The sequence below is a fragment of the Notechis scutatus genome, chromosome 11, assembly GCF_049901735.1.
Source record: "Notechis scutatus isolate UNSWTSFEM ecotype Mainland chromosome 11, rNotScu1.2, whole genome shotgun sequence".
Classification (NCBI taxonomy): domain Eukaryota; kingdom Metazoa; phylum Chordata; class Lepidosauria; order Squamata; family Elapidae; genus Notechis; species Notechis scutatus.
This window is the reverse complement of record NC_142019.1, coordinates 17,314,318-17,329,060: the sequence shown is the minus strand read 5'-3', so window position 1 is coordinate 17,329,060 and position 14,743 is coordinate 17,314,318. Positions and strand designations below refer to the sequence as shown.

Genomic DNA, 14,743 nt, shown 5'->3' with positions numbered 1-14,743 from the left:
GGAGCAAGGAAGCCCGAAAACTTTCAGATTTGGGATTCCACAGATGTGCCAGTTACTATCCCAATAAAGGAACCTTTGAGAGATGCCTGTCTTGGAGTTATTGGTTGGAATGGAGGGTTGCTGGAACGCTGACGCTCCAGTGATGGAGCACCCACAACTTCTGGTGAAAGCCTTCCACTGATTTATTGTTCTTGTCAGGAAATTCCTCCTTAGTTCTAAGTTGGATCTCTCTTTAATGATCTTCCACCCATTGCTTCTTGCCCTGCCCTCAGGCGCTTTAGAGAATAGACTGACCCTTCTTCTCTGTGAGAGGCCCTCAAATATTTGAAGAGTGCTGTCAAGTCAACCCTTGTCTTCATTAGATTGGATCTACCTAATTCCCCAATTGCTCATCGTATGCTTCAGCGTCCAGACCCCTCTTTGTTGCTCTTCTCGGCAGTCTTTCTAGGGTCTCAGAATCTTTTTTGTATTGTGGTGATCGGAATTGTACGGAGTATTCCAAGTGTCACGTCACTACTTTGTGGTTGGGTTTAGGGCAGTCCCAAACAGCCACTCTTCTCCCGGCATACGTATAAGGGAATTCTAGTAGTGATATTTCAGCGCTAAGTGTCTTCGTTGCTGTTCTTGAGTTTGAAAAGAAAACAGAAGAAAACTTACCGGTAATTGTGAAACTCTGGAGGCATACAAGTACAAACAGCCAAGTACAGAAATAGCCCGGGTTTTTTTTTTTTCCTACAGAGCCTGCCTGGACAAGTCTGTTGAAATACTTCAGAGATTTAAGTATAGTATGTAATTCACAGAACAAAATGTCAAACTGAATTTCCTCACTGCGCTCCTGGAAGTAGCCCAGTTGGAATAGTAGAGTTGAACTCATGGGAAAAGTTAGGAGCATCGTAAAAGTCGCCGTATTATCTGATAACAACCAGGATTTTAAAATTGCTACCTGAAAGTTGGGACATAGAATTTGTCAACTGGCTTCTCAAAATGTTTTGGATAATGATATAATGCAACTGCAGCTCCTCCAAGAACTACAAATGGAAAACTGATTTACGTGACACAATTACAGGCATTTGGAGACGGGGCAGCATCCAAAATTCCATTGATCTCATTTTTCAGGGATTTTATTTAATTGCTATTTTGATTTATTTCATTGATAGCCCACCTTTCAACTATTTGAGCAGTCAACTGCAGTAAGAAGAAAGCCGAAATATATTTTAAAAGATACGTTGTTTTTTTAAAAAAGAGAATAGCATTGAAAAAGACACAGAACGTAGAATGATAGGGTTGGAAGGGATCTTGGTCATGCAAGGCCTAACCTTAATCTAATCCAGGGATTTCCAAATTTGTCAGCTTTTAAGTCTTGTGGACTTCATGTCTTCAAGCTCTGCTGGCTAAGGAATTCTGGGAGTTGGAGTCCACAAGTCTAAAAACTGACAAGTTTGGAGACTTCTGATCTAATTATATGCCAGGTCTAATCTTCTAATGGCAAGATTTCTGGGGAGAGTCTTCCTTAGAAGTAAAGCCAGCAAAAAACTTTGAACATGCCTGTCTTGCAGAGCTGAATGTCCTGACAGATTCAGAAAGATTCCCTCCATACATAAATATACACAATTTTTTGTTAGACTATTTTAATAGTATTTTCCCCCTTTTATTTTGAATTTCTGGTAATCTGATAGCTGCATAAGCCACAGTCTTACAGCTGGGTGGCCCTGTTTGGTTGCCAAATAGATACACATTTTACCACCCACATTTGTTATTAAGAGAATAATGATAGCAGTGTGAAAAATAATCCTAGTCAAAACAATGGAGATTGAGTGGCAGCCATGAAATGAGTACACAGACACCCAAATATAAAACCCTTAAATCACCAAACCCTGAATCACCAAATTCAACAACATTTTGAGTAAAAACAAATTATTTTAGACTCTTTTTCTCTTTGAATGTATTACTAGCAACTAAAGAAGTTACTCCTGCATTTATTGGTCAATTCATCAGTGAATAATTCAAATAAACTAACCCTTTATATCTGTTTGGTTCCACGAAGGAAACCGGGCTCAATTAATATAACATAAGCAAGGATTTGAAAGCCTGCAGGAAACTGCACAGTTCCAGAATGAATTATTCAAAGATCAGCCTCTAAAGAGATAAGCGAACATGACATCTACCCCGATCCCAGTTGTGATGTCCATGATATTTTTTTAAAAAAAATTATTCCTCTTTTGAAAGAGTTGGTGGTGTTTTTTTTAAAGACCCTTGAATGCCATGAATGTAGGCTAAACAGATTCCGAAGCAAAGGGAATAAATAAATCAGAGGACATCAAAGGGACGGAAGAAACTCAGCTTGCCAGAAGGATATTTGTCTTGACATGTAAAGAACAAAACAAAAAACACAGTTTAGGAGTCCTGGATAATTACACTGAATATAAGCCAGCAGTGTGATGCAGATGCCAGCATAATCTCCAGTTAATGAGAAAGAACCATGAAGCATTATATCTCCAGTTCATGAGAAATAATAGTTCCAATTGGATGATGGCACTAGCACTTAGGCCTCTGTATTGTTCCATAGTACTTTATAGCAGAGGTCCCCAATGTTTCTGACTGCGGGGAGAGGTTCTGCACAAGCAGCCGGCAAGTGCGCATGCAGCTCCATTTGCACATCTGCCTGCCACTCTCACTTAAATGGAGCACGCATGCGCATGCTAGCACGCTACTCATGCAAGTGCCTGTGAACTTGCCAGCCATTTCTATCCAAGCAGTGTACAGTATATCAGCCTCTTGCCCCCCAACAATCTGGGCCTTCATTTTACCAACCTCGGAAGGATGGAAGGCTGAGTCAACCTTGAGCCAGTGAGAATCAAACTGCTGGCAGTTGGCAGAATTAGCCTGCAGTACTGCATTCTAACCACTGTGTCAGGAAGGAAGGAAGGAAGGAAGGAAGGAAGGAAGGAAGGAAGGAAGGAAGGAAGGAAGGAAGGAAGGAAGGATAGCAATTGCACTTAGACTTATATACCACTTTACAGTGCTTTACACTAAGCAGTTTACAGAGTTTGCTTCTGGCCCCAACAATCTGGGCCTTCATTTTACCATTTTACTTGGAAGGATGGAAGGCTGAGTCAACCTTGAGTGGGTCAGGATCGAACTCTTGGCAGTGGGCAGAATCAGCCTAAAATCCTGCATTCTAACCACTGTGTCACCACAGAAGAAAGGGAAGGAAGGAAGGATAGCAATTGCACTTAGACTTATATACCACTTTACAGTGCTTTACACTCTCTAAGTGGTTTACAGAGTTTGCTTCTGGCCCTCAACAATCTGGCCCTTCATTTTACCAACCTCGGAAGGATGGAAGGCTGAGTCAACCTTGAGCGGGTCAGGATCGAACTGCTGGCAGTGGGCAGAGCCAGCCTGTAATCCTGCATTCTGATCACTGCACTACCATGGCTCATGATTCTCTGGTTCTGGTCTTCACCTTTAGAAGAACCTCTCGGAACCGAAATGCAGCCGAGATGATGCAGCCGGTCAGAAAAACGAGTTCTTGGAAACCCACACGAAGGATAGGTGACAGATTTGAGCATATCACAGTCTAGATCAGAAAAGCCAAAGGGGAGACGTGATGGCTGCCTCCATACATCTGAAAGTGATGTCATGCAGAAGCTGGAACAGACTCATTTACTGGTGATTCAGTGGGCAGGATGAGGCATAGTAGATAGAAATGGCATTATTAAACTATAAATGTCCAGTGTACAGCTTAGGGGAGGCATCATCTTTGCTCAGATATTTAAGACTGGGTCAGAATGCCTTAGGACCACCCCCAACACAGGAAGTGTTAAGACAAATGCTAGAGTGTCGTTTTCCAAGGATGCTCCTAATGGCATGTTGTGCCAGTGAATCAGATAGCATGCATATGTGTGTAATAAGATAAATACAGCACATTTCTTTTGCGTGGTGAGTTTGGCTAAAGATCTGTTCTGTTGCTGAAGATTACATAATATAAAAGGCTGCCTTGAGAACTATAAATACAGGCAATCTTCCACTTACAACAGTTCGTTTAATGACTGTTCAAAGTTACAAAGGCACTGGGGAAAAAAAGCAACCTATGACCATTTTTTCACACTTACGACCGTTGTACCATCTCCATGGTCATGTGATCAAAATTTGGACACTTTGGCAACTGGGTCATATTTATGACAGTTGCAGTGACATGGGAACAGTTTTTGCGACCTTCTGACAAGTAGTCAATGGGGAAGCCACTTCACAAGTGTGTTACTGACTTAACAACTACAGTGGTTCACTTAACAAGTATGGTTAAGGTTGTAAAATGGGGCAACACTCACTTAGCAAATGTCCCGCTTAACAATATAAATTTTGGGCTCCATTGTGATCGTAAGTCGAGGACTACCTGTAGTGAATAAATAAGCCATTGGAAATGGGAAACTGAGCCACATCGGATGTTGAATTTTCCTCATTTGTTCTAATCTAAGTGAAGGAATTTTCAAACGTCTTCACAGTATTTGATTTAAAATATTTTAAACACAAACGGATATTCCTGGCATGATAATGTTGAGTTAGATTGCCTGTTGGAGTTGAGCTTACCTATTGAGTTTTTCATGGATTTCATTCTCAATAGTGGTCGGGAAGAAGCAGGCTTAAACTATAGCTTGTACGTGGAACGGGTACGGTATTATTTTTTGGCTGTGTTTGCACAGAGGAAGCTTGGTTAATTTTAAGGTCACTGTATTAATCCATTCTGCCACCTGATTTTGCACAACACACTGAATCACAAAGCAACAAAGTGTTTTGAGATTGCACAACAATGAACTCTTTCACAGAAGATAACAACCAGTATTAAAACTAATCAAATTTATCTAGAGTCAGTTGGATTGAGATGGGCAGCTATAGAAAAACGAATAAACAAAAGAAAATAAAATGATAGACAAATTCACCCAAATATTCAAATTGGCCTCTGATTTATTCGTTGGGTCTTAATTTTGAATCAGAATGAATTAAAACGATGACTATTTTCTTCAGAGGGGTAGAAGAAGCGCGGTGGCTCACGAGGTTAGAATGCTGGGCTGACGATCATCAGCCTTGCATTCGAGACCCGTTCTTCTTCTGGGACGGGGTGAGCTCCCATCACATGCTCCAGCTTCCGCCGACCCAGCGGTTCGAAAGCGGGCGACGGAGAGTAGATCAATGTGTACCACTTTTGGCGGGCAACTTTGCAGGGACGCAAAAGGAGCCCCCAACTGGGCATCCCCGGGCAACGACGATGTCACCGGCAGATCCTTTCACCACACTTAACGTACAGAGAAGTAGATAAATTGAAAACTGTTTATTTCTATGTGCATTAGAGTTCATATATGGAGTGGTATGGTGGCTCTTGCCTCACAGTCAGGAGGCTGTGAGTTCAATCCTAGGTAGAGGCAGATATTTCTCTCTCTCTCTGGGCACACTTAGAATGTATCTGCCGAACAAAACTCCTCATGGGTGACAGGGAGGATATCTGGCCATTAAAACGCTCTGCTCACTCCATTCAGTTGCCCAGGCTCCACCCCTCGAGGGATTATGGGGGTCGTTAAATGAAGATGATGATTAGCGTTCATATATATTTTAGTTTGTTTTTTTTCTGATGTACATAGACTTCAAGTGACACGGAAAATTGCTTCCTCTAGGTCTCATATGCAGATATCCAGAAAAAGACTACGATTCATTTCCCCTACCAGAGTCGGTCCCTCTCTTTTGTTTGCCAATGGGGGCAACCATTGAATGCTGGCCTTCCAACAGCAAATATCCCCTCCCAGTATTTTCTACGTTTGTCCTCACCGGAGCCTCCGCTGAAAAGGTACGATCCATTTATCCTCAACTGTCATTTCAGTGTTTATGGGGATTCTCAGTCCTCCAGGTCCTGGTTGTCCCAAAGGTGCAACTGGACTTTCTTTGCTTTTCTTTGAGGACGTTTTGCCTTCTCATCCAAGAAGCTTCTTCAGCTCGGACTGGAGGGTGGGGAAGGGAAGGATTGATATACTCCTTGTAGATAGCTCATCATTTGCATCCTTTTAGGGCGTCATTGAGGCCACTTGGAGAGGTTAATCTGTGTCCTCAGGGTCACCTGAGTGATGCTCCTGGTTCCTGTAGTCTGCAATTTTTCCCTCTGGAAATCCATTCCTACTCTTACACCATTCCAAGGGTGTTCATCCCAAATTGTATAGCTAAAAATCTGTAGAGATTCTCAGTCATCCAGGTGATGGTTGTCCCAAAGGTGCTTTTTCAGGAGGCAACTGGACTTCCTTGTTTCTTCTTTGAAGATGTTTTGCTTCTCCCCCAAGAAGCTTCTTCAGCTCTGACTGGAGGGTGAAGAAGGGAAGGATTTATATACTCCTTGCAGACTGCTGGTCATCTGCATTCTTTTTGAGAGTCCTTGAGGCCACTTGGAGGTTTGTCTGTGTCCTCGCGGTCACCTGAGTGGTGCAAATGGGTGTGGAGCCTTCTTGGAACGGCTGAAAGGACTGTGGTTGTGGAGTTGTGCTTTTTGCGGGATGTTTTCTGCCCTGTGTCCCTGTTGAAGGCAGGTGCAGGCTGTTGGGGATGAGTCTGTGTTGTCTCCATCTCAAACTGAAGCGCAAACGGTTCCTACAGCCTGCAGTTTTTTTTTCTGCAAAACCACTTTGGTGTTTGTTATTTTGCTTTTTCTGAGTTTGATCAGTTAGTTAAAAGAGCTGGAAGGCTGGAAGCTTTTTCTAAAGTGACCATTGGTTCACTTATGCCTTTGTTATGCAGCCATTCATTCTCCCACCCCAGCCCCTTGTCTCTTTGCTACATTCAGCATATCTATCTTCCTTTTTCTCTCCTACAAATGCAGGCAGTCCTCGACTTAAAACCATCTGTTTAGTGACCGTTCAAAGTTACAATGGCATTGAAAAAAGTGACTTACAACCATATTTTTTTACACTTAAGAGAGATGCAGCAGTCACATGAATCAGTCTTGGCAACTGACTCATATTTATGACGGATGCAGTGTCTCCCGGGGGTCCTATGATCCCCTTTTGCAACCTTCTGACAAGCAAAGTTAAGGCGGAAGCCAGATTCACTTAATGACCGTGTTACTACATTTACAATTACAACGGAAAGGGAATCTTCCCGCACCGATTTTGTTGGCCACCCGATTTTTGAATCGTGACCCAATTCAAAAATTGGGTGGATTTTTTGTTCGCCGCTCGATATGGTCGCGAACAGGAGCATTCACCACCCCAGGTTCCACTCTGTCTGTTTCTTTTCTTCCTGGAAATGAGGAGGTCCTATTTCCTCCCTTTCCCCACAATTTCTTCCAGATTAATTTTTGATGGAAGGGCACTGGAAAATCTTGGAAAAAGGAAGAAAGGAGAGACTCATTTGGATCCATCCTTTGGTTACAATTGCTCTTTGAAAAGCCTGCTTGCTATGACGCGACATGTGTGCAAGCAGAACTTGGCTAGAGCTTTAATCAAGTCCTTATTTTTCCGGGTTCCTAAAAGCACATTTGCCATGTTTACAGCAGCTGTGCCTTCTATTTGAGTGTCGTCCATGGCAGATATATTTGAATATCTTAGGCCTGAAGGAAATACTTGGCAGATGCAGAATGTCCATGTCACTTCAATTAAATGTATTGTCACTTACAGGTCTACGGCGCTGCTATTCAGTTCTATGAAACATACTCTGAGGAAAACCTGACAGAAAAACAGAAGTCTCAGCTGGGCTTCATGGCCATACCTAGCTCCAAAACTGTTCAGACTAACAAGTGCATCTGCCTGCTGTCCCACTGGCCGTTCTTCGATGCGTTCAAGAAATTTCTCACTTTTCTTTACCGCTATTCAATATCTGGTCCACACGTCCTTCCTATTGAGAAGTAAGTTGGAGGGGTGTTTTGTGTCCCACACATCATTAACGGTCACTGTAATACATAACTTGGATCGTTTCAATCAGGGGTGGGATTCTACCAGTTCACACCTATTCGCTGGTACTGGTTGTTAACTTTCTAAGCAGTTTGGAGAACCGGTTGTTGGAAGAAATCTCCTTTTGTTTTTTTCCACCCTTCTTACATTCTTGGCAGACAGCCTAGACTTATTGTCTCTGAAGGAGGTTTTTTTTTTCTTTTGTTGGTACTTTCTTAAAGGGGAAGGGTTGTTTTAAGCTTTTTACACTGCTGTTGGGAGGAAATACTCCCCTGTTGGAGTTAACATTTTGAAGAAATAATTGAATAATGAAGCAAAGCTGCCAAGAAGCTTTTAATGACAAGAAACTAACATGAGTGACATTCAGCAAGGCTTCTTGGCTAGCTAGAAAGATTGACATTCAAACGTGAGTTTACATACCCTTTTTGAGTTTTGTCTAAAACTGGTGACCATTCAAAGTTACAATGGCACTGAAAAAAGTGACTTATGACCATTTTTCACACTTACGACCATTACAGCATCCCCACTGTCATGAGAGGCCAGGTGGGGAGAAGCGCCCCTTGATGTGAGTGATGTCGAGTTGGCCACGCCCACCCAGTCACATAACCAGCAAGCCACGCCCACCAACCAAGCCACGCCCACAGAACCGGTCGTTAAAAAAATTGAATCCCACCCCTGGTTTCAATGGAAAGGACATAGGAGCCAGCCTACGCCCTTGGTATAACAGGTGCAAGCCTGCCTGGGGTCGCCCCAAATCCTGTCCCGCCCCCTCAAATTTGATAATTCTTTTTTTTTTTTAATTTCCTGGTCTGCAGCAATGCAAACTCGATAATGTGCAGCCCTCCTGAGCACCGTTTTCGCTGGCAGAGGCCTGCAGGAGGCTGTTGAGGCCGAAAACAGGGCCCAGGGGGCTACGCATGGCCCTCCCAAGCTCCATTTTTTTTGGCAGAGGGCTGCAGGAGGTTGTCGCAGGCACCGCAGGCTCCATTTTTTTGTTGGCAGAGGGCTAGCAAAACAACTAAAAACAAAATAGAAGGAGAAGCGTTTGCCCTTCTTTTTGCATTTGAGTACGCAAGAAGGTACAGGAAAGGAGAAAGGGAAAGAGGAAAGACAAAGAGAAGGAAGGGAAGGGAAGGGAAGGGAAGGGAAGGGAAGGGAAGGGAAGGGAAGGGAAGGAAGGAAGGAAGGAAGGAAGGAAGGAAGGAAGGAAGGAAGGAAGGAAGGAAGGAAGGAAGGAAGGAAGGAAGGAAGGAAGATAGATTAAAAAGAGAGTGAGGGAGAGTCTGAGGGAAGTCCTGCCTTAGCACTTGGCCACCACAGGTGCCCCCATCATGGTGATGTCGAGCTGGCCATGTCCCCCTGGGTCCCCCCAGGGCAAACATCCCCCTGATGCGGCCCTCAATGAAATAGAGTTTGACTGCTCTATCCCTGCTCCAGGAATAGCTTCCCCGGGTAGCGGTGGGGAGACAGGGCTCAACAATGATACGATGACCTCTCTGTCAGGGATAGGAAAGGAAATATTTGGCTTTTTTGCTATTGCCTTTTAGAGTTTGGGGCCAAGCACAGGTCTAATCTGTCCATTTTTTATTTAACTGCTGTTATAAAAAGCCAACATCTAGAAGCAGGATCTCGTGTGTGTTTTTCAGCTGCAAATATTGACGGAATGCATACTGGCCATAGCCGAGTCCTCCTGTTTTTCTTTTCACACGATCGATCGTACTATAATGTGTTTGTGCAAAGTGTTAGACCAAAAATTCTTCAGATTACTGTTTATGACTCATCAAAAGCACACTGGGGATGTTTGTTCCCCAGTTTGTCTCCTCTGCTCTGCCTGCAGCTGAGACCTTACTAAACTGGCCAGAGTTTAGCTTTCTGTCTGAATCTAAGCCTAAATAAATAAATCTCTGCTTAGTTTCAAATGGGTTTAATCTTTGCAAGTTATAAACCGGCACCTTTTTGCAAGCAATAAACCAAGAGTTTGAAGAATATTCTCTTAGCTAGTTGAATGTGATATCTTTTTTTTAAAAAAACAATTTTATTAGTTTTTAAAAACAAACAAACAAACAAAACATAAAAACATCCAGCTTTCTTTCATAAATATACAAACAGTGTGTCGGTTGGTTTACCAGTTTTTGTGCATTCATTTCGTAGTCTCAATTAGAGTTACATTACATATTAACTCATATTATCAATCAAAAATTATATACCCTTGTATCACTATCAAACAATCATTTGACTATGATTTTGTTCATTCATACTTTACGAGATAACTATAATTTACTTAATTTATTTTATAACAAATCATATAATCATACCAAATCTATCCTAAAGACATTTTATAAATGTGATATTAAATAAGAAAGAAAAAAAAATCTCTTTATATATTCATTATTATCTAAAATTCTAAATATTCTATTATTGTATTGAATGTGATATCTTAAAAGCCTAGCAGGTGTTCTATAGACAAATGCTGATTTATTTATTTTTCTTAAGACAAAGTGATTATTCCCTCTTTAGGCATATTTCCCATTTTATGCACAAGGTTCCTTTTCCATCTCCACAAAGACCAAGGATTTTAGTTCAGGTAAGTGAACTACATTTATTCCATTTTGTTCATACATTATTCAGATCAATAGGTTCCGCTAAAGGAATTATAAAAATGTTACAGGCTTGGAACTGCAAATTTGCTACTCAGTGCTGGAAGTCATCAAAAAATGTGTACAAGTCACACTTTTTATGTTACAAGGCTGCTTATTTGTCAGCTTATCTACTTTTTAAATATATCTAGGCCGGGGAGCAGTTGGTAAACGAAAATGATTGACTTTTTCTAAATGTTATCATTATAAAACAAAGCTAGAGTATCAGATACTAATTTTTAAAAATCTCATTTTCTAGAAATTTGGCATGTTAAATCTGTCCCCTGATAAATATTTCTGGATCACTTTATGAAAAACAAACCCCAGACACATTTGATATTGAACTCAAATTCTATTTTCAAACTTTCTTGGCCCTACCCAAAAATATATACCTTTTTTTTTGCTATTTTAAATCATTTCACAATTCAGTCTGATCGGTGGAAGTTTTCCCTTTATGAAACTCAATTCTGTAGTAAAGTTTAAAAGCTGCAATGAATGTGATGTGGGAGGTAGATTGCAAAAAGATATCTGGCAGTTTTTAAAACATTCAGCTTGCATCTTTTTTTCTGGGCATTCCCTGGGATTTTTTGGGGGAAAGGACATCTGTAATAAATTATTTAACCAGTTTTATAAAATGTGCAAGCAAATAGAAGCAAAGTGCTTAAAGCTTCTTGAGATTCTGGAGTCAAACCATAATAACTATTTCTTTATAGTATATCCTTATACTTTTTTTTTAACATTAGAGGTCTGCCTATTTTAACCATCATGTTTTTCAAGCCTACAGCAACGGTATTAATTCTGTGACAGCAATATGTTTTCTATAATCTATGCAAACAAACTGCTTTATATTTAAATCTTCAGGTAAATATAAAAACCATACTCTTATTGTTTTATAGCTATCACCCCATGATAATCTGATTCTTAGTCAGCCCATATCATCACCTCTACCGCTGAGGCAAGTAAAATATATGTGTGTGTGTATATGTGTGCTGTAATGTGAGGAATGGACAAACAAATTTATAAATTAGTGAAGAACACAACAATAAATATATATATATATAAATATTGTCAGGGCTCCAGCAGTTACCCCCATTTAAATCATGAGTCTCAAGCCGAACTTCCAAAACTTAAAGAAGATTTATTAGGAGTAAACATGCCGGCACTGCCTGGGTGTAGCCGACTCTGAGGCACATCATTCATCGTCACCCTTGACCCTGGTTTCCCCCCCAACCCCTGGGTGTATTGTAATTCATATTCTCCAATGGGACACATCCATAGCCAAGAGTCATCAATCATGCTCTCCAATTAGAATTGTGCGTGGCAGAAACTTCGGTCACCTAGAAACTATCTTTGTAAACATTTATGGAATGCACTTTCTGTTTGCAAGCGGCTGCACTGCTCCCCCCTCTCTTTCTGTTGGCAACTCTAAAAAGACCATAGAAAATGTTTTATGAGTTGACAAATATATCAAGAAAGAATTAGATTCCTCTCTAATTGCACCTGGATTTACCTTGCTTTTCCCCCCTGCTTATTCAGGCAGCCCCCATACACAGGTAGTCCTTCACTTACCAACCACAATCAGCCCCAAATTTCCATTGCCGAGTGAGACAGTTGTTAAGTGAGTTTTGTCTCATTTTACCGCCTTTCTTGCCACAGCTATTCAACGAATCACTGCAGTCGTTAAGTCAGTCATACAGTTATTAAATGAATCTGGCTTCCCCTATTGGCTATGCTTGTCACATGACCCCAGGACACTGCAACCGTCATAAATACACCCCAGTCGCCACCTGTATGAATTTTGATCATGTGACAGTGGAGATAACTGCAACAGTTGTCATTGTCGTACAGATTGCTCTTGGCTTTGCAATCATTCATTTAGTGACCATTCCAAATTACAACAATGCTGAAAAAAGTGGCATGACCGTTTTTGGCACTTGGGACCGTTGTGCAACGTGATAAAAATTCGGACGCTTGGCAACCGGCTCCTGTTTATGACAGTCGCAGTGTCCCGAGGTCACATGATCCTCTTTTGTGACCTTCTGACAAGCAATGTCACTGGGGGGGGAAACCAGATTCACTTAACAACCAGTTGTGTGATTCACTTAACAATGGGGGCAAGAAAGGTTGTAAAATTGGGCAAAAAGTTCAATTAAAGTCTCGTGAAGCAACATAAATTTTGGGCTCAATTGTAAGTCAAGGACTATATGATGCTTACTTTATCTCAGTGTTTCCCAACATTGGCCATTTCCAGGGAGGGGTGGGGACTTCAATTGTCAGAAATATTCTTCTTCTTCTTCTTCTTCTTCTTCTTCTTCTTCTTCTTCTTCTTCTTCTTCTTCTTCTTCTTCTTCTTCTTCTTCTTCTTTCTTCTTCTTCTTCTTCTTCTTCTTCTTCTTCTTCTTCTTCTTCTTCTTCTTCTTCTTCTTCTTCTTCTTCTTCTTCTTCTTCTTCTTCTTCTTCTTCTTCTTCTTCTTCTTCTTCTTCTTCTTCTTCTTCTTCTTCTTCTTCTTCTCCTCCTCCTCCTCCTCCTCCTCCTCCTCCTCTTCTCCTCCTCCTCCTCCTTCTTCTTCTTCTTCTTCTTCTTCTTCTTCTTCTTCTTCTTCTTCTTCTTCTTCTTCTTCTATTATTATTTTTTTTTATTGTGCAATTTCCATTACTATATATATAATTTCCATATCCACAATGGCAGTGTACTGTCTGGGTACAATTTCTTTTAAATACAAATAACAAACCTTATATATTATAATTGTCAGAATTCTTCTTGCCGGCCATGCTGGCGGTGGAATTCTGGGAACTGAAGTCCACAATCCCAAAATGGCCCACTAGGGGAAATGCTGCTTTATCGTTTCCGGTTTGTTTCATTTTGTGGTAGATTACTCAGAGCTGTAGGATGGGGGCAGTTGACAGATGTATTAAGGAAGCAAATAAATAAATAAACATTACGAAAAACAATTTCTGGTTTGCGGTTTTTCTCCAGGAAAGGAGGTCAAACACACTAAAAAAAATGGGAAGTGTGACTTTCCAGTCAAGCTGAGGAAACCAGTGAAAGCTAGATGACAATTTGTTCTTGGTTTGTGAATCCTAAAGTTATTTTGAAAGCAGGAAAGATTGAAACCAGGTTCAGAGCACGTGAGAAGGGTTCCATCATGTCTGGTTTGTTTGATCTCGAATGACTTGTTTGCAGTGAACCACGTCTGTGCGCACATGTTAATTCGCAAACTTCACTCTACAACTTTATTTAAAAGTTAATGGAGCGTCAAATGGAAAAACTGCTTTTAATCTATTTTGTGCTGTGTAATTTTAGCATTACTCAGACTAGTAATTGAATACTCTTGTGCTGAGTCATTCGATGCTGGGCTAACATTGGGGAGAAACGTGGTTCAATTCCTGGGGGAAAAAAGATGCCGTTTGTGGTATTTATTCCTGTTCCTTTTTCTTTGATTAATAGCGGAGGGAAGTTTTCTGCTCTTCTGCAGAATCTGGGACCTGAGAATGCTGTAAATCTTCTAGTCTTTGCGGTGACAGAACATAAAATCCTCATTCACTCTTTACGCCCTTCGGTCCTCACCAGCGTAACCGAAGCTCTGGTCTCTGTAAGTTGTGATTATTTCTCAAATAAGTGTTTTACAATTAAGATGAACAGAAAACCACACACGCACATACCCCAAATTAACTGGCTGTAAAATATCTTTTAAAGTTCAGGGTTCTAAAATCAATTTTTATAATTTATAAAAGGTAGTCCTTGACTTGCAACCCTTTGTTTAGTGACCATTACAAGGACACTGGAAAAAAAAGAAAGAGAGACTTATGACCAGTTGTCACACTTACGGCTGTTGCAGCCTCCCCATGGTCACATGATCAAAATTCAGGTGCTTGGCCACTGATTCATATTTATGATGGTTGCAGCATTCCAGGATCATGTGCAGCCGCCGCCAAAAAAGCTAATACAATCCTGGGTTGTATAAAACAGAGGCATAGAATCAAGATCACGTGAAATATTAATGCCGCTTTATAAAACCCTAGTAAGGCCACACTTGGAATAGTGCAACCCATTTTGGTCACCGTTCTATAAAAAAGATGTTGAGACCTTGGAAAAAGTTCAGAGAAGAGCAACTAAGATGATCAAAGGCCTGGAGACTAAAACTTATGAAGAACGGCTGAGGGTTTTGGGTCTGGCTAGTC

The 14,743-nt window shown here is 41.1% G+C and overlaps 1 protein-coding gene across 2 annotated transcripts in view; it reads left to right on the top strand.

Annotated features, from left to right (window-relative positions):
* DENND4A (DENN domain containing 4A) overlaps positions 1-14,743 on the top strand; it is an 86,952-nt gene that overhangs the window by 21,224 nt on the left and 50,985 nt on the right. For both annotated transcript variants that reach the window (XM_026673110.2, XM_087972927.1), the window contains 5 exons: positions 5,670-5,839; positions 7,653-7,879; positions 10,443-10,509; positions 11,458-11,516; positions 14,010-14,154. In XM_026673110.2, coding sequence (XP_026528895.2) covers positions 5,670-5,839; positions 7,653-7,879; positions 10,443-10,509; positions 11,458-11,516; positions 14,010-14,154 — 668 coding nt within the window. The remainder of the gene's footprint in view (positions 1-5,669; positions 5,840-7,652; positions 7,880-10,442; positions 10,510-11,457; positions 11,517-14,009; positions 14,155-14,743) is intronic.